The sequence below is a fragment of the Marmota marmota genome, unplaced genomic scaffold (assembly GCF_001458135.2).
Source record: "Marmota marmota marmota unplaced genomic scaffold, marMar, whole genome shotgun sequence".
Classification (NCBI taxonomy): Eukaryota; Metazoa; Chordata; class Mammalia; order Rodentia; family Sciuridae; genus Marmota; species Marmota marmota.
Genome location: NW_025999984.1, coordinates 315,746 through 340,833, shown reverse-complemented (window position 1 = coordinate 340,833; position 25,088 = coordinate 315,746). Strand labels below are relative to the sequence as shown.

The window sequence follows — 25,088 nt, the reverse complement described above, 5'->3', positions numbered from 1 at the left end:
GAGGAGGTGAGTGGTTTTGGTCTGCCCAGTGCTCCCAGCATGATGTGCTGCCTCACTACAGGTGTAATGTGACAAGGTCAATCATGGACTTCACCCTCCAAAACTGTGAGCAATAACAAACCTTTCCTTTTTACAAGTGAATTGACTCATGTGGTTGGTCACACTGATGGAAAACAAACATAGTAGTATACCTTAAGTAAGAAAAAGCTAAGTTTTTTCCAGATTTGGCAAATGCCTTCAGGATAAGATAAACTTTTCTCCATGAATTCCTGCCCACTTTTATATTTGCAGCTAAAGGATTGCTCTTTCTTATACTTCTCTATATTGAGATTCTTCTTCCATTTTATGTCTTCTTTTTAGGTAATTTTAGTGGAAGGGGCAGCCTTAAAACCACGTTACTGAAAATAGAATCACCATGAACTACTGATTCCTTCCTGCTGTTGATCTGACACTATGCAGATGCTGGAATACTATTTCATATAGAGCAATGTTCCTAAAAAGTGTACTGTGTACACCAGGACTGGACTGTGAAATGTTTGTTAACAACCCATAAGACACATACTTTGTGCCAGATTGACACCCGTCAAGCAAAAGATGCATATTTGCATCAAGCCCTTGGGTCTGCTGAAATCAGTTGATTATCAGCTGTTGGTATAGCAGTTTGAACACCTCAGTTCAATATCTAAGGGCCTGAAAAAGTCTTCTCTTCACACATGCCTTTTCCAATCTTCTCTTCTTCATTGATGCAACTCTTATCTTTCTGATTACAGTGTCACAAATTTGTGGTGTTCTTCTTTCTCATACCTCAGTTAAGTTCATTAGGAAGTGCTGTAAAGTCCATCTTCAAAATGCTTATGACATCCAAACACTTCCACTATTTCCCCTGCTCATACTCCAGGCAAAGTGATGACATCACCAGCATAGGACTGATTAGTTCCCTACAGTCTCCCTGCTGACTTGCTAGTCCTCCCATCTCAGTTCTTTTCTCAGTGCAACAGTTAAGAGTGATGATTTGAAAAGATTCACCATGTCTGTCTCTGCTCAAAACTGCCTCACTCAATGCAAGATTCTTTCCGTCAACCTCCAGATCTTGTGACACTGGCTGTGCCTCTGAGTTCTTCTCAGTGACTCTGCTCAGGACATTCTAGATTCTTGCTCTTCCCAGAACACACACAGGGGATCCCACCCTGGTGCATTTGCACTGGAGTTTCTTCCTACCTAGAAAGATCTTCCTCCAAACATCCTAATAAATTCCTTCATGTCCTTCAAATCTATCCTCGAATGTCACCTTGCTAACAAGTCCCTAGTAAAACAGCCATCTTCCCTGTTCCGCATACCCACTCTGAGATTGTTACCGCTGTTGACTGGTGACGAGTCCTTGCTTCCCCAATGTTGAAGAATAACACCAGAGAGCACGCCGAGGCAAGGTCAGAGTAGAAATTATAAGTTTATTAAAGGACAGCAGAAAAGACTTCTCCCGGAGGAAGAAGGGGACCCAAGAGGTGGAATCCGTTGAAGGGCGAATGTGTTCCCCTTTTTATAGGTTTGGTGATGGACTGTAAGGGGGAAGGGCTGGGACACAGGTGGGCCAAACAAGTAATCTGGGCAGGAAGGACTTCATTATCACTTCTTTGGGATGGGCGTCTCGGCCCCTCTGCGCCTGGCCGCCCGCCGGGGCGCTCCCAGGGCCGGGCCGCTGCGCCCGCACTGTTGAATGGGTTCTTGATTGTTGCTGTGATTATCTGAAGATACTGGACTCCCACTTCTTCACTTTTCCAAAACAGATTCTCCAGAATCTCTTTGGTCTCAGATTAGGGTAGCACCACTGACCCTCTTATTCTGGAGCTTCAGCCTTTTGGACTGCACAGCTAGTGGTTCTTCCAGCTCTCCAGCTTGCAGTCAGCCATTGTGAAATATCTAAGATGAGAAATTGTGAGATCTTTCCTCTCTGCTATTCCCCTAATCTGGTTCCTTTAAAAATACTGGAGAAGTGATGAAAAACACAATCCAGGAAACTGCCCTGAGTTTTGTGGGACAATGATAGGAAAAAGGACTCCTGCTCCTCTCGAAGATGAGAGATAGCCAGAGGAGATGAGACCATAATTCATACTTACTAACAATAACAGGGATAATTCTCTATAGAAATTGAAAAAAAAAAATTGGAGCTGAAGGTCGGACTCAGGTCTCAACCTAGGTTAACTCAGTGGCATGATGACCTCCCTGCCCATGGTCCTGAAGACAGGACCAGCCCTGGAAATGCTTGTCCCTGGTATGCGTGGCCCGGGTTTGATCCTCAACACCACATATAAACAAAGATGTTGTGTCCCCCGAAAACTAAAAAATAGTGACCAGCGTTTTCCCCTCCTGATTGGTTGAGGCACATTGGTCATCCCTGGTGATCTGGCTACTCTTCCTGCAGCCCCATGGGTGGAACTATGCTCATTTGTTCCTTTGTGATATTAACCCCTTGCCCTGTTTGGAATGGAATGTTCCTTGGAAACATCCTTTGTGTGTCCCCTTCTCTTACTCTGCCCTTGGGTGTGGCCTTCCTAGATGTTAGTCAACCTGCTGACAGCAGACATCATGAAGTTGGACTCAGCCCCCTGAAACCTGACCCCTTGCCACATTTGAATGGCTTCTCCTCAATTAAAAGGGGTCAGCACGCACTCCCGGGCTCTCTCTCTTTCTGCGGACCCTTAAGGTCAGAGGAGCCCTCACAGGAACCCCAACTCCGACAGCGACAGCGGAGAGAGCAGCTCCCAGAGCGGCGGGGAGCGTCAGGGCCGCGGCCTGGAGAAAAGCGAGCCACGGCTGTCGCTGCTGCCCGGAGAGCCCCGGGGGCCACATCTCCAGCCCTCCCACAATTTAATTAACACATCAACCATATTCCATGGGACAAATGTCCAGATTCTGTTTTTCCCTAGGGAAAGAAGCAGCTACATCCCAGCGAAACAAACTAAATCAGGAGTGAATGCCAAGTTTCTGTTCATGACTAAAAGGCTCAGGGATCGCTCCAATTGAACTGGGCTAATTGGGCTGCGCAAAATAACCACACAAGAGGCACAAATACTTTTTCTGGGCCTTGCCCTCCCTCGCTCCACCCTGCGGCTATCAGCGCTGGCAGTCCGTCTCCGCTGGAACCCTTAGGCCCATGGCCAAGCGGCTTGCGGCTGAGCCGCTGACGTTCCACGTGCCTTGGAAGCGGCTCCAGCTCTGCGACTTCACGGAGGAGCCAACGCCGTAGATCTGGATCCCGCCGTTGGGGCCCTCGCATCCTGGGCTACCGCGAAAGCGCAAAATCGACTCAGGGGCCAAGTCAGAGCCTTCGGCTTCGTCCAGCAAGCGCCGGGACATGCTGCCCGGAGGGCCCCGGGGGCCAGGGGAGGAGCCCCAGGACGCCCAGCCCCCTGTGGTTGGTGTTGACCACGGGGAGGGACGCACAGGGCCTCCTCGGCAAGACTGGGGGGCCGCACCGCTCCAGCACAATGAAGAATTTTGGCTGTATAATACTTTCCAGTACTGGAGAGATCCTTTACCACCTGTTGATCTGTCAAACATCGAAGATGTGAGTGAAAACAACCAGACAGAAGCAACACTTGACGGCAAGAATGAAGTGGTTGAGATTTATATGGAGTCCTGACATAAAGAGCCGAAGAAATGGGATTTCCTGAATTTGAGGAGACATCTTTAAGTGAATTCATGTATTTTTTAGGAAAAAGTTGTTTTCCATACTTGATTTCCAAACCTGAAAAATGAGGAAAGGTTGTTTTGAAGATAAGTGCCTGTAGTTACTACTGACCTACTAATAGGGATTTGTCAACAATATAGCAGAGTGGTAGGCAAAATATTTATGCATATATTTTTAAAGAAGCAAGTTTTGTTTAGGTTCTGACTTTTAAGAAACTGATCTTACAAAAAAGGATTCTAGAAGTTTTAGAAATGCATGGAAAATACTCAAATCTTTCTCTCATCTGCACCAAAAAGTTTGTGGCTCATGAATATCATTTTATAATAACTTATTAATAAAATAATTTCTAATACATCTTACTGACTCTTTTTAGTTGAACAAATAACTGACTTGAACATCTATGCAAAATTAAAATGTGGGGATTCTTTGAAAGCTAGTATTATTTTTTAAGTTTTGTAAAAATAAAAAGTGAGAATTTCAATTCGAGTTTAAATAACTTCCAATATTTGATATTTGTTGAACTCTATTATGGTTAATCAAAAATGGATAAAGAAAAGGGACCTCCATTTCTTTAATGTGCAGACAGGGTTGAGAACCACTAGATCAATGTTAGTATTCCTGTTTAAAGGAAATTACTAATTTGAACTGAAACAATGCCTGTTAATTAGCTTTGTTTTTATTATTCTCCATTGATGACTTTGTCACAAGTAATTTATAGTGTTGCTGTCACTTTTTCATTGTTAAAAAAATAAAGCAATTTGTTTTGTAGTTAAGTATCAATGACTAAGTTAATTAACATATGTACTGCATCCAGAATATTGGCTTTGTAATTTAGTAACTTGTCCTTACTTGTATATATTTTTTTTTGTTGGTGATGACAGTAAATCCAAAATTCAGAAAAGGTAGTAAATGCTAGAGGGGAAATTTTTGACATTTTGTATGTACTGCAATATTTAAATATGGGTTGACAATAAGAACAGAAGACAGTGTCTGTCATTGTGGTCAGAAATGGTTTTAAAGACTGTACTGCCACTTTCTACCTATGTAGCATTAAACAAGTTATTTTTCATCTCTTAAAAAAAATAACTTTTTCATTGGGGTCACTGTGACAGCTCCTCCGACCTTAAGGGTCCAAAGGAAGAGAGAGAGCAAGAGTACGCGGTAACCCCTTTTATTGAGGAGAAGCTATTCAAATGAGATAAGGGGCCTGGTTTCAGGGGGCTGAGTCTATCTTCATAATGTCCACTGTTAGCAGGTTGACTGACATCTAGGTAGGCCACATCCAAGTGCACAGTAAGAGAAGGGTACACACCCAAGGCACTTCCATGGAAGACTCTATCCTAAACAGAGCAAGGGGTTATATTACAAAGGAACAGATGAGCATAGCTCCACCCATGGGGCTTTAGGAAGACAAGCCCAGGCACAAAGACAGTCACTCAAACCCTAGAAGAGTGGGGCAGACTAGCAGCATGGGTGCCTGAGGCCACATGGCCCAGCAGGGGAGTTAACTCAAGTTTCTCACAAATGAAGACATTCTAGCCTCACATCTGCTACACAGGAAAGTTGACTGAAGAAGAGAACAGGGCAGTATGGGGAGGGGTCTTAGTGATCAGGGATGCGCTCCTCTTGGTTTCCTTACATTAGGGTGATAGGAACACAGACACATAGTCAGAAAGAGAAGTTGGGACCTCTTGAAACTGTAGTAGGGAGCAGGAAGAGAACTGAAGAAATCCTGTGTTGCTCAGTCCCACAGAAGACAGCTAGCTGTCTCACACTATAAATGAAGGTATTATGAACAAATTCAGATCACTCATTGTAATGCAGACACTCTGAACAACCTATTAAACATTCAAAATGTCAGAAATTCCTAGGAGAGTCCTGTAACCCAGGAGTCTCTCCATTTCCCAATCCCTCTCTCTCTCTTCCGGCCCCCCAGGGTCTTACCTTTTTAAGTCATGAGAGACACATCAGAGCTCTGGGCACTGTCATTCCCTGAACAGAACAAAAATAGAACCTGGTTAGAGCCCACACGAGATGCGGAAAATGGAGAAATTATGGGATGGATCAGCTCCCAACTACATCACTATCCCAAGGGTCTCAGGGCTCACTGTTCTTCATACTTACAGAGAGCTGGAGCATAGGGCCCTTTTTTTATACCTGTGGGAAGAAAACATCCTGTGAGAGAGCAGGTTAAAAACAGGTCTTAGAGGTACCCCCTAGTCCTGGACACTGGGGACATTTCTAGAACTGTGACTACAGATGTAGGGAAGGACCAGGAGACTAGAAGAAAATAGATGTATAGTGATGGAGCCAACTGCTCTGCTGGAGGTCTGTCCTCAGCAGGGAAATTCCCCTCTGGCCTCTGAATGCCAGAGGTGTAAGAGTCAGTTCCCCATCACTGCAAAAATCAGGGGAAATTTTTCTCCATTTTTTTCCCATGTGCTTTACAAAAGAGTAAACAAGTCCAGTATTGGAGGCCATATATAAATTATGGGTTTCTTGGAGCCATTAAGGCAGGGAAGCTGCTTCTCTGGGAACTCCTGGGTGAAATTCACCCATTCAAGAAAGCCCAGATCATGCTGGTGCCATGTCTTAGCTCCCAGCCTTAGGATCAAACAGCCTCCTGGAGATGGGCGTAATCTGCCAAACACCAAAGAACCTGTTTACTGCCAAACCCAGAAACAAGACTCCTCCCACACTGAAACCTCATCCCTGCCTTTGATGTACTCTCCCTTAAATAAAGAATTAGGGCATCAACAAATATATAAAAAAATGTTCAACATTGCTAGTAATTAGAGAAATGCAAATCAAAACTACTCTAACTTTTTGTCTCACTCTAGTCAGAATGATAGCTATTAAGAATACAAGCAACAGTAAGTGTTGTAGAGGATGTGAAGAAAAGGCACACTCATACATCACTGGTGGGACTGCAAATTGGTGCAGCCAATCTGGAAAGCACTATGGAGATTCCTTAGAAGACTTGGAATGGAACCACCATTTGACCCAGCTATCCCACTCCTTGTTCTATACCCAAAGGACTTAAAAATAGCATACTACAGTGATGCAGCCACATCAATGTTTATAACAGCACGATTCACTAGCCTACCTAGATGCCCTTCAATAGATGAATGGATAAAGAAACTGTGGTATATATACACAATGGAATATCACTCAGCATTAAAAGAGAATAAAATTATGGCATTTGCAGGTAAATGGATGGAGCTGGAGAATATAATGCTAAGTGAAGTAAGCCAATCCCAAAAAACCAAAGGCCAAATGTTTTCTCTGAAAAGTGAATGCTGATCCATAATGGGGGTGGGAGGTGGGAGCATGGCAGGAATAGAGGAATATTGGATAGGGCAAAGGGGAGGGAGGGGAAGCGAGGGGCATGGGGGTAGGAAAGATGATGGAATGAGGTGGACATCCTTTCTCTAGGTACATGTATAAAGACATGAATGGTGTGACTCTACATTGTGTACAACCAGAGAAATGAAAAATTGTGCTCCATTTGTGTACTATGAACACATTCTGCTGTCATGTATAACAAATTAGAACAAATTAATTAATTAATTAAAAAAAAAAAGAATTGGGGCCTTTTTCGTTTGTTCAGTTCAGTTCCTATCAGGGCTGGAAGACCCATCAGGAACTCCACTTTTTTTTTTTTAATAAAAATATTTAATTTTTCATTGTAGATGGATACTTTCCTTTATTTTATTTATTTATTTTTATGTGCTGTTGAGGATCGAACCCAGGGTCTCACACGTGCTAGGCAAGTACTCTACTGCTGAGCCACAAGCCCAATGCCAAGGAATCCCGTTTTTTAAATCTAATCTTTGTCTTTGTCTTTATTTCTTACTGATTATTTCAGACTTTTCATTTTCCCATGCAGCTCACACCTCCTGAGCAGGAAACTGCTCTGCTGGGGCGCTGGTCACCCCGTCAATCTAGGCTGAATAAGCACACGTGGGTAGATATTACTTCCCATTACCAAGGCAGGGCACACTTCTACCAGGTACTTGAGACCACCAGTGGGACAAAAATTCGACCGTGCACTTTCCCTACCTGTGTTTTTCTTTCTCCACAAGACAAAACCGACCACAGCTCCAGTGACAACAAGGACAATCACAGCAGCAACAATTCCCAAGATGGGGATGGTGGCCTGAGGGGGTGGCTCTGTGAGGGAAAGAGAAGTCAGTTGAGGGGCCCTGATCCCCAGGCTCTCAGTCCATACCCTGCTGAGGGTCTTCAGAAAGCCTCCTGCTTGCTTCCTGACAACAGGCTCCGGGCCTTCATCTTACCCCATCTCAGGGTGAGGGGCTCAGGCAGCCCCTCATGATGTACATGGCATGTGTATCTCTGCTCCTCTCCAGCAGGCACCACCACAGCTGCCCATTTCTGGAAGTTTCCATCCCCTGCAGGTCTGGTCTCCACAAGTTCCATGTCCTGGGTCTGGTCCTCCCCATCTCGTCGCCAAGTCAGGGTGATCTCCTTAGGGTAGAAGCCCAGGGCCCAGCATCTCAGAGTGACATCCCCTTCAGGGCTAGGGTGGTGAGTCACATGTGTCTTCGGGGGGTCTGAGAAAAAAATAGGGAAACTCAGACATTTTGTTATTACCTCTCCTGGGCCACTGAAGCAGCCACTCCCATAACCATCTGGAGAATGGACAACATGATTGGGGTGGGGAGGGAGCACAAAACCTAGACAAAGTCTGGACTCTGTGATCTGGCATAATCTCCTATTCCTTGGAAAGTTCTAAAATCAGGTTGAGGTAATGCAGTGTAAGAGGTTTCAGCTCTGAGAGGGACTTCACGTTCTGATCAGGGTGGAGGCTGAGAGATGTGGAAAAGCTTGAGACACACCTCCAAAGACACTAGGCAGAAATGGCCTGACAGTGTGTCCTTGATGTCAAGACTGCTGCCAGGGAACTGTGGTCAGTTATTATCTTTCCCATCAGCCAGGGAGAAAGAGACTGCATCACTTACTTGTCCTAGGAGAAAGTAGCTTTCAGTTCCTCTCTGGGGCAGCATCTGGGAATCCAGGTCCACTCACTTCCCTCTGGACAAGGGTGGTGTCCTAGCATGGTGCCATTCTCCTCCCCTTCTTGGGGGAAGCAAGGGAGGAGATCTACAAGACATCTTGCAGCCCCTCATACCTAAGTGCTGCAGTGTCAGGGTGATCTCAGCAGAGTAGAAGCCCAAGACCCCTCAAGGTGCTCTTGTGGTCTGAGATGGGATGTTGGGTCATGTGTGTCTTTGAGGGGTCTGACAGGAAGATTCAGAAAACGTAGGCACTTTGCATTTATCATGGGAATAGAGTAGTGTGAACATTCTGACAATAGAACGTACAACTGGAGGGAGGAAAGGGTGCACAAAACCTATTACCAGGACATAGGCATCTGGGTTAATTTCCTTTTCCTTGAGAAGTTCTAAAATTAGGGTGAGATAGTTCAGAGTAGAAGACTCTAGGTCTTTGAGGGTGGGTCAAGAGGGAAGGGATTCTGGTGCTGACTTGGGTAGGGGCTGAATGAATCAGAAAAGCTGGAGTCAGACCTCCAAAGACTCTGGCTTCGGGGCAGGGAGGGAATAAGGCCAGAGAAAAAGTATCCCCAGGTGTTCCCAAAGCTTCTGACAGAGTCAAGGAACCAAGTCAAAGAGAACCGCTAATCAATTATTTCAAGAAAGGTCTTTCTCTAATCCCGGAGAGACTGGATTCCTAACTGTCCCTGAGGGAAAAGTAGCCATCCTAGCGTGTTACTCCGTGGTACAGGATCTGGAAACCCAATTCTGACTTCGAACCTATTTTTCTCTACTTTTTTCCCCTTTGGAGGGCTGGGGATTGAATCCTGAGCCTCCGGCCTTCTAGGCAACGCTCTACCACTGCGCAACACCTCGGGTCCTTTCCTCTACTTCTTGAGGGTCTTCAGCTGCTGGCACAACCCCAGCGTGAGGGAAACTTCGAGAGTTTCCTGTAGCCCCTCTTACCTACGCGCTGCAGGGTCTCCTTCCCATTCTCCAGGTGTCTGAGCAGCCACTCCACGCACTCCCCTTCCAGGTAGGCTCTTTGGTACTTAGCCTCTTGGGCTGCCTCAGATTTGTGCTTGGAGATCTGAGCCGCGGTGTTCGCCGCGGTCCAGGAGCGCAGGTCCTCGTTCAGGGAGATGTAATCGGTGCCATCGTAGGCGAACTGATCATGGCCTCGCAGGAAGCGGCCATCTGGGCCCACGTCACAGCCGTAGGTCCACTGGAGTGTGTGGGAACCTGGTCGGGTCCCTACGTTAGCCACACCCACGTGGCCCTGCCCCAAGTTAGTACCGCCCACTGATCTCTGGGGCCGTAGGACCAAACCCAAAACGAAACTGAAGCGAATCCCCGTGGGCTTTCTCTAGATTGAGATCGGGCCAGGTCAAGGGGAGGAGGGGTGAATCTCCTTCCCAGCGACTCTGGACGACCTCGGCACATCCGCGAGGGATGAGGATCATGACCTGCTGCTATTCGGGCCCCAGTCGCTCACCAGAATCACTCTGGTTGTAGTAGCCGCGCAAGGTTCGCATGTTTACTCGAAAACTCCTTGCTGTGTCCTTGGCGCGCTGAGTCTGCTCCTCCCAATACTCGAGTCCCTCTTGCTCTATCCACGGCGCCCGTGGCTCCATCCTGGGATCAGCGGCGTCGCTGTCAAAGCGCACGAACTGCGTGTCGTCCACGTAGCCGACTGCTACGTACCAGGGCTGTCCGCCGCTGGGCCGGGATACCGCAGTGTGAAAATATCTCAGGGAGAAGGAACCTGGGGACCCGGGAGTTGCTCAGACACGGCGCTACCCTCCTCCTGGAGCAGGGGAAGAGAGGGGGCGAGGAGAGAGGGCAGGGCACGGGCGGCGGAGGGGACCAGGGAAGAGGTCTGGGGCTGCGTAGAATCAATTTCTCGGGGTCCTGTACCCGCGTGGGGCCATCCCTTCCCTCCTTCCCCGCAGAGGCTGTTTCTTTCCGGACTCCGCACTCACCCGCCCAGATCTCGGTCAGGACCAGGCTCTCACAGAGCAGCAGGAGAAAGATTAGGCTCGCCCCGGGCTCCATTTCCCAGCTCAGCGATAATCCTATAATCCGAAATCGCAACTGTGAAAACTTCGTGGAGACGATGATTGGCTTGTCTAGAATCACTACACTCAATGGGAGTAAGAAGTGGGGCCGCGTCATGGGTTTCCAGGAAGAAGGACTAGACCAGGGCTGAGAAACGAAACTGCTCAGGCGGTTGTCAACAATGGATTTGCTCCTTCTAGACACTTAAGGGCAGGACTAGAGCCATGTCAGAGGACCTGGGACGCGGCCCTGACTCCTATCCTGAGTGGAGCACTCTGTTACATTGCCTCTCTGAGCCCTGGCTCAGTGAATGTGTTTTTTTTCAGTTCTTAAACTTTTAGGTTTCAGGATCTCTATAAATATATTCAGAGAACTAGTTAGAACACATCCAAAGGGATTTTTTTCCCCCTGTGGATTATATCAATATTTATCATGTTAGAAATTATTAAAACAGAATTTTGAAAAAAATTAATTCATTTGAATAACATAAATAACCATTGTATGTTAGCAGAAATAATATTTTTATGAAAAATAATTAGTTTTCAAAACAGAAGTGTGATCATTTTACATTTTTGCAAGTGTCGTTCTTATCTGGGTCATTTGAAGACTGATGCATTTATATTTGTTTCTACATTCTTTCTCTTAGAGTTTTATTTTTTTAGTGCTGAAGATTTTTATGTTTTAAACTATAATTATAATGTTGCAGTGATGGAGATAGAACCCATGATTTTGCCCATCCTAGGCAAACCCTGTACCACTAAGCTACATCCTCACCTTATTATCTTGCTTTGACTGATGTTTACTAAAAAAAAATAAAAAATAAAAAACAAAAAACCAACAACAACAACAAAACAAAACAAAAAAACCTAAGGAAAGAAAGAAATCCACTTGACACAAATATTGAGTTTAAAAAGAGAGGATTAGTTTTAATAGTTTATTCAATGTAATAATTACGTATATCCATCTTTGATACTACACTAAGACCATATAAGTGATAATTTCGTAAAGGTTAGTTACAACCTGGAACCTTATTATCAAATATTTCTGTTTTTTTACATTAAAATCAGTTGATCTGTAATGCCCATTGAATGGATCTTGTACTAATGGATGGCTTTTAAAAGTAAGGGTTGGTTCACTGAGTATGCAAATCTTTCAAGTATTAACCCATCTCAACAAATTAACAAAAGGTTAAATTTGACTGGGCACAGTGATGCATGCCTGCAATTCCAGCTACTGGGGAGGCTGCAAGTTTGAGGACAGCCTGGAAAACTTTGTGAGATCCTGCCTCAAAATATAAAATAAAAAGAATGGAGGATATAGCTCTGCCATAAAGCACCACTGGGTTAAAAAAAAAAAAAAGTTACATTTGTTAATAACACCACAGATACCGTGAGAAAAATTCCTAATTTTGTGGAAGCTGTCAAGCTTAAAGTGATAGATTTCAAAAATTCAATTTTTTTCAGAATGCTTAAATTTTATCTTAGGAAAGAAATATACTGTCAGTTGCTTTCCTTGAAATGATAGACTTTCATTCAAATACCCCAAGTGTCCTCTAAATACCCCTAATCTATCCAGTATCCAAGAGAGTTTCTCTATCATTTATTGTTGTCTTTTGTTTGTTTTTCTGATGCTGGGCCAGGGCCTCATTTGAAATGCTAGGCAAACATTCTACCACTGAACTACACAGTCTGTGTGTACCACTCATTCTTTTAAGTAAAAATGACATTTCATAAGAAAGAGACTACTTCAGTTTATGCAAATTATTTTCCTGAGACAAGCATAGCATTTTGGTTTATAGCATAAGTATTTAATGCATAGATCCCACTTTATTACATCCAGTAGTTTACATATTTGGAAATCAAGAATGATTATGTAATAAAGTTAATTTTTATAGTTTCAACAAGATATTTGAAACTTCTTCTTCCTCTTCCTCTTCCTCCTCTTCTGCTTCCTCTTCCTCCTCTTCCTCCCCATCTTCTCTTTCTCCTTTTTCTTCCTATAAGAAATAGTGGTGAAGAACAAATTAACTGATTGCAGTTTGGTGCCACAATTTTGTTTCTTGCGAAAGTGCAGGTAGAATTACCTTACAAATGTCAAACTGGGGAAAAGGTAACTATTGTCTTGGTAATGCTATGAGTTTAGTTTGTCCTCAGTGTGGATCCTGTGAAAGGATCTCAGTGATTTCAGGGGTAGGGGTTCCTTAACAGAGAATGACTCTTCTGAGTAAACCAGAGAGAATCTTCTAATTGCCCCTTGCCTCTTTGCTTCCTCTTCAATTTCCAGAACCCTTCTCTCTGAGCTGGACTGCTTTCCAAAACTTAGGGTGGAACTCTGTTTCTGGATCTTTCTAGAAGAGAACTTACCCCCCCGAAAATTTGATGCCAGTTTCCTCAGTCAGAGAACTGGGTGGATAGATAGGTGTTTCCTGTTTGGTATTGGAAACATTTTGTATTTGAAGGCATCAGACAGGTTCACTCATGACTCTTTGGGTTTTGTTACATAGCGCTTTAATATATATTCATATCTCAATGGGAAATTGATACAGGAGAAAAAATATTGATTCCTTTCTTATAGTGCACTTGACCAGAGACCCACAAAGCAGCAAGAGCAATGCTGTCCAGTAACATTATGTGTGATGAAGGAATTGTTTTATATCTGTACTGTCTATTATGATAGCCACTAGACATGTGGCTATTGAGCACTTGAAATGTGATTAATGTTATTGAGCAGTTGAATTTTTTAGTGATACTGAGGATAGAAGCCAAGGCCTTGTACATGCCAAGCATGTACTGTACTACTGAACTACATACCCAGCCCCTTGAATTTTAAGTTTTATTTAATTAATTTTTAAAATGACATGGCTAGCCAGGTGAGGTGGCACACGCCTGTAATTTCAGTGGCTCAGGAGGCTGAGATAGGAGGATTTTGAGTTCAAAGCCAGCCTCAGTAATAGCGAGGTACTAAGCAATTCAGTGAGACCCTGTATCTAAATAAAATACAAAATAGGGCTAGGAATGTGGCTCAGTGGTTGAATGCCCCTGCATTCAACCCCCAGTACCCCCCCAAAATGACACATAACTAGTAGCTATCATATTTGACAGCGCATATGTAGAGTGCTTTTAGTTTTCAGTCTCCCCTAATACCGTGAGACTCCAAAATTGAAGTATATTAAAATTTTATTCATATGGAAATCTTGGATATGTCTATGTGAGTCTTAAAATATATCCTTAAAATATAGCATGTCTAATAAAATTTAATTGATATGTATTTTAATAACTAAAGCATACAGATATTAATAAAAACATGATTTATCACCTCAAGGTTCTAAGTGTTAAAAAATATTTATCTTTGGGCTGGGCAGTAGTAGAGTATTTGACTAGTATATGTGAGGCCTGGATTAAATCACCAGCACACACAAAAAAAAAAAATCCATTGTGGAAAGCCATTCCAAATGCACGCACCTTTTAAGTCCTGCTGCACCACTGGGATCTGAAAGATCACTGTAGTCTGGAGTGGTCTATCTTTTTCCTGCTTGGATCATAAGTCATGGCTTCAGGAATAGGCATACCCACTGGGGTTGAGCTACACTCACCTATTCCTTTATAACCCTACCCCTTGCCTCGTTTGAATGGCTTCTTCTCAATCAAAGGGTTCAGCACGTGCTCCTCTCTCTCTCTTTCCAGGGACCCCTAAGGTGGGAGAAGCTGTCACAGGACACAAAGAAAAAGGTATTACTCTGTCTCTGTGTGATTATTTTAATGCAGCCCAGTTCACCTGGAGTGACCCTGAATGTTTAGTCGTGGAACGTAACAATCCATTGCTGGTATTAATCCTAGTCTGTTACTCTGCATTATTTGTTTTTTCCTGATCAATGTAAGCAGTCAAATAAGTCTTTATCCCAAGATAAACTATTCATTGAATACGATATTTATCAAATGCCCTGTAAGACATATTTCTTTATATTATATATATGTATATATTTATATAATTTTTTATTTGTAGATGGACACAATACCCTTATTTTATTTATTTATTTTTATGTGGTGTTGAGGATTGAACCCAGTGCCTCACAACCCCATATTTCTTGAACTATAAAATAAGAAATTTAAATCTTAGAATTCTACCACCTTAGAATTCTTTACCTATTGCTCCACCTACCCTTACATTCCAACACATTTTTTTTCTCATCACTCTTGGACCCCCTTTTCCTCACAGTCACAACGTAGATTGCAATATGCATGAAATGTTTAAAACTGTGGAGTGAAGAGGGATTCTTGAAGCATGATCTTAAGTTTTTCATCTTCATATGGAAAAATATGTCCTTAAAATATAGCATGTCTAATAAAGTTTAATTGATTAAAAATGATAGCAATTTTAACTACTCAGTTGGACAGCCATAAATACAAAAATGTACATTAACCCATAATTAATCTTATAGGCACATAAGAGACTTGATAGGCAAAATAGTAATATATCCATGCCCTTCAGCCAAAGATGACCAGGAATACAATATGGGTGTAGAAATTGGATTTATTACTTACAACTGGGTACAAAAGTGTGTAGCATGGAAGGCCATGTGACATCTGAGTAAGAGGGTATTAGAAAGAACCTATTTAGGATCTGGTCTTGTTTGGGTAATTCTGGGGATTATTTGTCATAAAACGGGGCAGGCTGGGGGTGTGGCTCAGCAGTAGAGCACTCACCTAGCATGTTCCAGGCCCTGGGTTCGATCCTCAGCACCACATAAAAACAAATAAATAAAGATATTGTGTCCAACTTAAAAAAATAAAAATAGGGGCAATTCTGTAATTGGGTGTCTTAATATCTTGTCTAGGGAGGGCCCATGAGAGCAAAATAAAGCTCTAATAAGAAGTATCAGACATTCATATTGGTCAGAAGAGTGCTTTGACCAAATTATGGAGTGTCTTGTCGTGGTCTCAGAGTGACCTTGTCTGACCTTGTGTTGGTATTTTATAGGATGATTTATGTTCATCTGGAGAATCACATGGTTTAACAATGAACATCAGGCCAGCTTCACATACACTGAGGCTTAGTTATTTTAAGTGTTAGCTAGTTCCCAGATATCAGAGGCTGCTTTATTTTTCTTAAATTCAATATTTTAAAATCTCTACATCCCATTTGGAAAATAATGAATCATAATGTAATTTGGAATAAAAATATGCAAAAGTCAAGTGTGTTAGTACTAAATGAGAACAAAATTAAAATGTGTTCTAAGAGATGGGAATAAAATCTACCAGCTTGACAAAGATGAAAGCAAAAGATAATATTGAATACAGGAAAAATATACTGCCATAAATGTTGATGGGATTAAATATTGGCATAAAATTTCTTTTTAAAAAATGCCAAGATAAGAAACAATTTTTTGTGTGTGGAGAGAAGAAAATGTTATCATCCAAAATACAGAAATCTGTACAACTGTATCACAATCATTATACATGAACTGTGCAAATTTACACCAGCTCATCATTTACCAAATAAAAGATAACTAATAGTGGTTGGGGTTGTGGCTCAGTGATGGAGCGCTTTGTATCTCGTTCCTCATGACTAAAACACTCAGGGTCACTCCAGGTGAACTGGGCTGCATGAAATAACCACACAAGAGACAGAGAAACCTTTTTCTTTGGGTCCTGTGATGGTTCCTCTGACCTTAAGGGTCTGTGGAAAGAGAGAGAGAGCATGTGCTGAACACTTTTATTGAGAAGTCATTCAAGGCATTCCCTCTAAAATCTGGAACAAGACAGGGATGCCCTCTCTCACCACTTCTATTCAATATAGTTCTCAAAATACTGGCCAGAGCAATTAGACAGACAAAAGAAATTAAAGGCATTAAGATAGGAAAAGAAGAACTTAAATTATCACTATTTGCGGATGATATGATCCTATACCTAGAAGACACAAAAGGGTCTACAAAGAAACTACTAGAGTAATAAATGAATTCAGCAAAGTAGCAGGATATAAAATCAACACGCATAAATCAAAGGCATTCCTGTATATCAGCGACAAATCCTCTGAAATGGAAATGAGGACAACCACTCCATTCACAATATCTTCAAAAAAAATAAAATACTTGGGAATCAACCTAACAAAAGAGGTGAAAGACTTATACAATGAAAACTACAGAACCCTAAAGAGAGAAATAGAAGAAGATCTTAGAAGATGGAAAAATATACCCTGTTCATGGATAGGCAGAACTAACATCATCAAAATGGCGATATTACCAAAAGTTCTCTATAGGTTTAATGCAATGCCAATCAAAATCCCAACGGCATTTCTTGTAGAAATAGAGAAAGCAATCATGAAATTCATATGGAAAAATAAAAGACCCAGAATAGCAAAAACAATGCTAAGCAGGAAGTGTGAATCAGGCGGTATAGCGATACCAGACTTCAAACTATACTACAGAGCAATAGTAACAAAAACAGCATGGTACTGGTACCAAAACAGGCGGGTGGACCAATGGTACAGAATAGAGGACACAGAAACCAATCCACAAAACTACAACTATCTTATATTTGATAAAGGGGCTAAAAGCATGCAATGGAGGAAGGATAGCATCTTCAACAAATGGTGCTGGGAAAACTGGAAATCCATATGCAACAAAATGAAACTGAATCCCTTTCTCTCGCCATGCACAAAAGTTAATTCAAAATGGATCAAGGAGCTTGATATCAAATCAGAGACACGCCGTCTGATAGAAGAAAAAGTTGGCTACGATCTACATACTGTGGGGTCGGGCTCCAAATTCCTCAATAGGACACCCATAGCACAAAAGTTAATAACTAGAATCAACAAATGGGACTTACTCAAACTAAAAAGTTTTTTCTCAGCAAAAGAAACAATAAGAGAGGTAAATAGGGAGCCTACACCCTGGGAACAAATCTTTACTCCTCACACTTCAGATAGAGCCCTAATATCCAGAGTATACAAAGAACTCAAAAAATTAGACAATAAGAGAACAAACAACCCAATCAACAAATGGGCCAAGGACCTGAACAGACACTTCTCAGAGGAGGACATACAATCAATCAACAAGTACATGAAAAAATGCTCACCATCTCTAGCAGTCAGAGAAATGCAAATCAAAACCACCCTAAGATACCATCTCACTCCAGTAAGATTGGCAGCCATTATGAAGTCAAACAACAACAAGTGCTGGCGAGGATGTGGGGAAAAGGGTACACTTGTACATTGCTGGTGGGACTGCAAATTGGTGCAGCCAATTTGGAAAGCAGTATGGAGATTTCTTGGAAAGCTGGGAATGGAGCCACCATTTGACCCAGCTATTCCCCTTCTTGGTCTATTCCCTAAAGACCTAAAAAGAGCATGCTACAGGGACACTGCTACATCGATGTTCATAGCAGCACAATTCACAATAGCAAGACTGTGGAACCAACCTAGATGCCCTTCAATAGACGAATGGATAAAAAAAATGTGGCATTTATACACAATGGAGTATTACTCTGCATTAAAAAATGACAAAATCATAGAATTTGCAGGGAAATGGATGGCATTAGAGCAGATTATGCTAAGTGAAGCTAGCCAATCCCTAAAAAACAAATGCCAAATGTCTTCTTTGATATAAGGAGAGCAACTAAAAACAGAGCAGGGAGGAAGAGCATGAGAAAAAGATTAACATTAAACAGGGACGAGAGGTGGGAGGGAAAGGGAGAGAGAAGGGAAATTGCATGGAAATGGAAGGAGACCCTCACTGTTATACAAAATTACATATAAGAGGATGTGAGGGGAAAGGGAAAAAAAATCAAGGAAGAGAAATGAATTACAGTAGATGGGGTAGAGAGAGAAGATGGGAGGGGAGGGGAGGGGGGATAGTAGAGGATAGGAAGGGCAGCAGAATACAACAGACACTAGTATGGCAATATGTAAAAATGTGGATGTGTAACCGATGTGATTCTGCAATCTGTATACAGGGTAAAAATGAGAGTTCATAACCCACTTGAATCAAATGTATGAAATATGATATGTCAAGAGCTTTGTAATGTTTTGAACAACCAATAAAAAAAAAAGAGAGAGAAGTCATTCAAATGAGGCAGAGGATCAGGTTTCAGGGGGTTGAGTCTACCTTCCAGACTCAGCTGTCAGCAGGTTGACTGACAACTAGGAAGGCCACACCCAAAGGCAGAACAACATAAGGGGACACAAAGGGTGTTTCCCTGGAACATTCTATCCCAAACAGGGCAAAGGTCTAGTATTACAAAAGAATAGGTGAGTATAGCTCAACCCCATGTGTGACATGCCTACACCTACTTCCCAGGCTGGGACAATGCCCAGGTCAATACAAAATGTAATGATTGGTCAGAGCCTCCTGCTTCAGGACTGGCAGGCATGGGTCATTCAGAGTGACTCCCCACATGCCTGTTTGGCGTGAGGCATTGGGTTCGATCCTCAGCACTGCATAAAAATAAATAAGTAAAATAAAGGTATTGTGTACATCTACAACTAAAAAAAAAAAATTGAAAAAAAAAGGATGACTAACAAAGTTCACAAATAGATGGTAGTTTGTGAAAAAGACTTTTACCCAATTAAGTACAAGGAAAGTTACAAACCAGACTTCCACTTTCTAAAAATAAGAAGTTTACTCAGGGTGCTGGGATTGTGGCTCAGGGGTAGAGTGCTTGCGTAGCATGCATGAGGCCCTGGGTTAGAACCTCAGCACCAATAAAGATATTGTGTCCACCTAAAAACAAAACAAAATAAATAAATAAATATTAAAAAAAGAAAGAAAAGTTTACTCAGTCTTAGATAACTACAGACAGCTAGCTGCAGTTGATACAGTATCTTTTTAAAAAGTGTCTTTTAAAAAAGCCTGTTGCCATGGCAGATTCTGGTCATTTGTTACTTCCTAAGCCAAAACACAATACAAGATCTGACTATTTCCCCAGGACAGGCTTACTAGTTGTCTCTATGCACATTTATACCTATTTAAGTGCTCTGTAAAAGTCTTGTAAAATTTCTAGCACTACCATGTTTAAAACAAGCTTTCCTACTGAGCTGCCAAAAAAAAGGTTATAAATAACAATTTTCAAGTGTAATAGTACAAATTCCTCTGCAAGATCTACTGCAGAGAAGTTTTTTTTTTTTTTAATACAGATTTTTCCTTAAAGGGATTGATGTTAAAATTTAGATATGTCAGAGAGAAACTGAAAGTACCCTAGGACTTCACTCCATAGCAAATAAAGTGATCATTTACTTGGACACACAGGCTATTAAATCATTGAAGGTACTGTCCAAACCATGGCACTGTCACTTAAAAAAAAAAAAAAGATTTTTTTTTTTTTTAATCACTCTGTGACATGATTTAAATTCCATAGTCCAGGCTGGGGATATAGCTCAGTTGATAGAGTGCTTGCCTCACATTCACAAGGCCCTTGGTTCAATCCCTAGCACCAGGAAGAAAAAAAAAAAAAAAAGTTATTTTGGAGACAGGAGGCGACAGGAGAGTGGAAGAGACAGAGATGACGGACCTCCCCAGCTGCCTTCTCCTCCAGCTCCGTCACTCCAAATATCCCAGGAGTTGCATTTCCAGTTCCATAGGGAGAAGTGGCTTAAATTTCTAAAGAGTATATTTTTAAAATGTATCAGTAATATAATTATACTTACATTTTGACACAAGAATTTCTCTCTTTCCCTCTCAGTCTCTCTCTCCCTTCCTCCTACCTCCCTATGGGGTCTTGCTGTGTTGCCCAATCTGGTCTTGAACCCCTGGGCTCAAGTGATCCTCCCACCTCAGCCCCACCCAGTAGCTGGAACTATATAGGCATGCTTTGTGCCCAGCAAAAATTTCTCTTAGGGGCTGTATTAGATATGGAAAATGACAAACCCCCAAAATAGTGAGACCTGGGAAAAGGGGAGTGAGAAGGAAAGGCATACGTTGAGAGCATTGATCCTTTCCAATACATTCTTTTTCTGTGATAAAACAAATCCTGAGGAAGAGGTGTCCATCAAACCCAGAAAGGCAGTCTGGGGAAGGGGCCAAAGCATTAATCTGTCTATAAACATATCCTTTCCAGATACCAACCACTGATCCCAGGCTCTCCATCAGGTCCAGAAAGATAAACCCCAGAGACTGCTGACCCTAAACTCTCTCCCATTTGCCCAGTAAAACAGACCCCAAATTCCAAATTCCAAGTTGACACACTCATTAATTAAGCCACCTCTTAGTATAACCTACATAAACCCAGACCCTTCCTTTGTTCAACGACTCATTTTCCACCAGGAAAGTAGATCCATTCCCATAGGTATAGCTCCATTCCTGAATAAAGGCTGAAATGATCTGTGAAATTTGCACCCAGCTTGGTCTCTTTGTTCTAATACGCTGGGGCTGTAGCTTGGTGGCAGAGCGCTTGCCTGGCACATGTGAGGCACTGGGTTCTATCCTCAGCAATACATAAAAATAAAAAAATAAATAATAAAGGTATTGTGTCCTTCTACCACTAAAAGTATTTTTTTAAAATTTTTCTGTTAGGAATTTATCCTAAGATGACATCACACACACTTTTAAAAATATATAACAAGGATAGCCTTTGAATTTTGGTTTATAAAAGCAAATGAGGGGCTGGGGTTGTGGCTCAGCAGTAGAGCACTTGCCTAGCATGTGCGAGGTCCTGGGTTCCATCCTCAGCACCACATAAAAATAAATAAATAAACATATTGTGTCCAACTAAAAAATAAATATTTTTTAAAAAACTTAAAAAAAAGCAAATGAATGAAAATAACCTAAATGATATGTATAATCAATTTGATAGTAGTTATGAGTAGTGAACACTTATTATGTCCCAGTCAATAAGTGTCCCAGACACTTATTATGTCCCAGTAGTGGACATTTATTATGTCCATGAGGACCCAGTATGTGATCCTTTGTATAGACAGAGAAAAGGAGACTCAGAGAGGTTAAGAAGACTGGTGAAGTTAGCTGGAACCAGGGGGTTTTCTCTCAGGGGCCCTGTTGACTCATTTTCCATTGATTTCCTGCCCATCAGTTGGTGGGTGTGACTCTGTACCCCATACAAGTGATCTGTTCTGAAATGTGCTATGAGAGGAGGTAACAGGACTCAGAGCTCAGGAGGACATCAAGGAGCAGTGTGACTTCACTGTCCACATTTTACTAACATCCATCATCTAACAAGTTTCGAGGTCTCTGACACATCAAGTGATCATCTAGACACCAAAGCTGCAAGAAGAAGTAAAGGAAGACCTTTGTGATATGGAGCTTACACTGTTAAGAGCAAGATGGACATTTAACAAAAATTACCAAGATAAATGTAAAATCACTACTGAATTATGAGAGAAAATTTCATGATGCCATGAAAACAGATAAGAAGGAGACGCAACAGGTGTCCTATCACTATTATCAATAATATGTAAAAGATGTAGGGCTGGGGATATAGCTCAGTTGGTAGAGTGTTTGCCTTGCATGCACAAGGCCCTGGGTTCAATCCCCAGCACCACACACACACACACACCCACACACACACACACACACATAAAAAAAGATGTAATAAAATAGGTAGTATTTATGAGAGAGGGACACATGTATATAAAATTATATACAAGAACAACATAGAATTATTGATATGAATAGTTCAGCAGATGAATTGGAGTGTGAAAGCAAAAAAATGGAAAAATGATTACAAAGAAGAACAATCACTAAAAATTGACAGAACTGGGGATGATATAATTAACTGTGAATGCTGAACAGTAAAAACAAACAAACAAACAAAAAACTGGAGAGGCTAAAAATTAATCTGAGGATGATAAAACTGACAAAGCTAGTGTCATCTAACCATCAACTCAAAAACAAAGGAAAATATATTAAAAATGCCAATCAAGAAATTGCAAGTGACCTGCAGACTCAGCTAGCAGAAGATGAACAACTGGTGAGGCTTTAATAGACCTTGGACCTCAGGTGTCACTGACTGGTGAGTGATGGCCCTGGGCTTGGGGACCTAAGGCTCTTCTTTCTCTTCTGGCAGAGGAAAGTTTGCAGCGTGAGTAACCCTTCTTCTGAGCACTGAGTTTCCAGTTCTGGCTCATCTGAATCCAAGCTGGTCACTTAGGAGAGACTTGAAACATTGAATAAGCATGGACTACCTGGATTCTTCCGTAAAGGAAACTGTGAGCCTCAACTGTGAGTCACATCCTCAACTGTGAGTCACATCCAAAGTCACATCCACAGTTGAGGCTCACAGTTTCCTTTCCTGTAATAAGACTCTAGTCTTTAGGACAAGAGACAGACAGACATATCTACGCTGAAGCTCAGTTAGTCATCTGGGCTTATAGATGAAAAACTCCAGCCTAGCCTGACAGGGCTTTATTATCTGAATAAAGGTTTTCCACTCCCATCCCCAGTGCCCAGCTTAGGGTCTCCATCATGCTCCAGATTCCTGAATACTAAGGGCAAGGTCCCACCCTGTTTTAATCAGAAATCTCCTTTCCCACTCAGTAGGAAGCCTGGCTTTCCACATTAAGACCCCCAAATCTGCCTACTAAGCTCAGGTCTATCTTTGTCCTCTCTTACAGGACAAAACCTTTTGGCCCAGCACTCTAGAAAACTCCTGTGAGACAATATTGTTTGCTGAGCAACGGAATCACAAAAAGCAAATGTGACCCTACTTCGGGAGGAAATAAGCTGCTATCTCAATTGGCAATAGAAATAGATATCATCTAGCCACAAACCTGAGAACAAGAAACTGCAAGCAACAACCATCCTCAAAAGAACCAAACTATTTCACCAAAGCAAAACAGTTAAACCAAGCTGTGGACTTACTTCCCTCAGCTAGCAGAGGATGAACAAATTGAGAGGCTTTAGCAGAGCTGGGAATTCAAGTGTCATCTTCCCTTGGTGAAGGAAAGTTTGCAGTGTGAAAAACTCCTCCTCTGGGCTGAGCTTCCAGTTCTGACTCAGAAGTTAGGCTGGCCTCTCTGGGAGTCTTGAAACTCACTGAATGCTATTTGAGCACCAGCACCTGGGTTCTTCTGTGACACCAAGCTGCTAATGTCATCTGCCCACAGAAACCCATCTGGACCAACAGGAAAGACCCTGACCACATTGTGAATGTGACCAGAAGATGGGGCTCTGCTGCCTGTGACCTCTTCTGCTCCCACCCTCAAGCTTGGGTCCCCAATCCAGCGTTTAGGGGACCAGGTTGAGGAACCTCTCTCTGCCTTGAGGGCATGCTTGGGGCTTTCTTGGGAGATTGATCACTGTGAAGGAGGAGAGGATAGGCAGGTAGACTCAAACCAGCCTTACATCAAGCCCAGGTCTCCCTGTTTCTACATCTGGTCTCCCAACTTTTCCAAACAAGGAACCTGAAAAGAGATGATTTTATTGCTTCTGTCTAGTTCTCTCATTCTCCTTGTGTTCAACTGGGAGGGGACATGATATGTAACAAGGAAAACTCCAGCCCACAACAGTGAACCAAAGAGGAGTGGCCAGCCCTCAGCAGGCCCTGGAATGGCAATGGTCAGCTCCCAGTCAAGTTAGACTCCCTAAATTTGTGTTTGTGCATCAGGTGCTACCCTTCCAGCCTTCCTCTACCCCCTTCCCATCTCTCTCAAGTGGGACTTAGCCAGGGTTTACCTGACCAGTGTGTCTTTTAGAGAGTGGTCCAAAAAGACTTGTGAAGGAGGAAGGACAGTGAGATCAGTGAAGAGAAATGAGAAATTTGGAACTTCAGGTTAGGATCCAGGAAGGAGCTGGAACCTTGCCTCCACAGTGACAAAGTTATGGACTTTGAAGGTATAAAAACATCTTTCCATAGTTGGAGACAAGAAGGTGCCATCAGTTTTATTCCCTATTAGTCAAAGATCTCAGCTCTATCTTCAGTGAGTTCTGGCTGCTTCTAGGGAAAGCTGAGCCCAAGAGATATTTTTACTTACACAGATGAAGATTCTAGGATGAGGTTATCTCTGGTCCCAGAGAAGGAAGCCTAAGTTTATATTAGTGTCTTTGAAAAGAGTTTTTAAAAAGAAAAAAATAGCATTTTGCTTTCCCCTACTAAATATATATTATCAATTAGTTGGTCCCAGGGGTGACCATGATAGCACTAAAGCTAGTCTTCTGGTTCATATTTGTCTCTCCCCCACTTCATAAAGCTGCATCTCCCTACCTCTTGAAAAGAGTAAACCCCAGCACAGGGTCCCATATCCCCAGCCTGCAATTCCACTTCTGGTGACCCCACAAGCCACATTAATCAGGAATGGGAGAATAACTCTCTAAAGAACCATTTGTAGCCCAAGAGCCTGGAAGAGCATTCCTGTGAAGGGATTGCCTCAGGGGTGCTGGAGCT

General features: G+C 42.3%; 2 protein-coding genes, 1 long non-coding RNA gene and 1 other non-coding gene across 5 annotated transcripts; 2 read left to right on the top strand and 2 right to left on the bottom strand.

The window, feature by feature from the left end:
• The first annotated feature begins 3,090 nt into the window (after positions 1 to 3,090).
• Positions 3,091 to 3,712, top strand: CUNH9orf40 (chromosome unknown C9orf40 homolog). The gene is given in 1 exon segment (XM_015507104.2): positions 3,091 to 3,712. A coding segment is annotated over 1 exon segment (489 nt). The 5' UTR covers positions 3,091 to 3,151; the 3' UTR covers positions 3,641 to 3,712.
• Positions 3,597 to 10,893, bottom strand: LOC107160437 (saoe class I histocompatibility antigen, A alpha chain-like). Of its 2 annotated transcripts, XM_015507102.1 has the most exons (8): positions 10,686 to 10,893; positions 10,199 to 10,468; positions 9,670 to 9,945; positions 7,987 to 8,262; positions 7,751 to 7,861; positions 5,813 to 5,845; positions 5,633 to 5,680; positions 3,597 to 3,745 (listed from the first exon to the last, which is right to left on the bottom strand). In XM_015507102.1, the coding sequence occupies exons 1-7, from the start codon at positions 10,876 to 10,878 to the stop codon at positions 5,637 to 5,639; spliced, it is 1,203 nt and encodes a 400-aa protein (XP_015362588.1). In that variant the 5' UTR covers positions 10,879 to 10,893; the 3' UTR covers positions 3,597 to 3,745; positions 5,633 to 5,636. The 2 variants fall into 2 exon arrangements, with proteins under 2 accessions (XP_015362588.1, XP_048661907.1); XM_048805950.1 differs by lacking the exon at positions 5,813 to 5,845.
• A 788-nt stretch (positions 10,894 to 11,681) lies between these two features.
• LOC125617661 lies at positions 11,682 to 23,761 on the bottom strand. Its single transcript, XR_007348740.1, has 3 exons — positions 23,567 to 23,761; positions 14,223 to 14,292; positions 11,682 to 12,757 (listed from the first exon to the last, which is right to left on the bottom strand). It is a non-coding gene; the product is annotated as an uncharacterized LOC125617661 (long non-coding RNA).
• Trnaa-ugc lies at positions 22,178 to 22,251 on the top strand. The gene has a single exon. It is a non-coding gene; the product is annotated as a tRNA-Ala (tRNA).
• Positions 23,762 to 25,088: the final 1,327 nt, after the last annotated feature.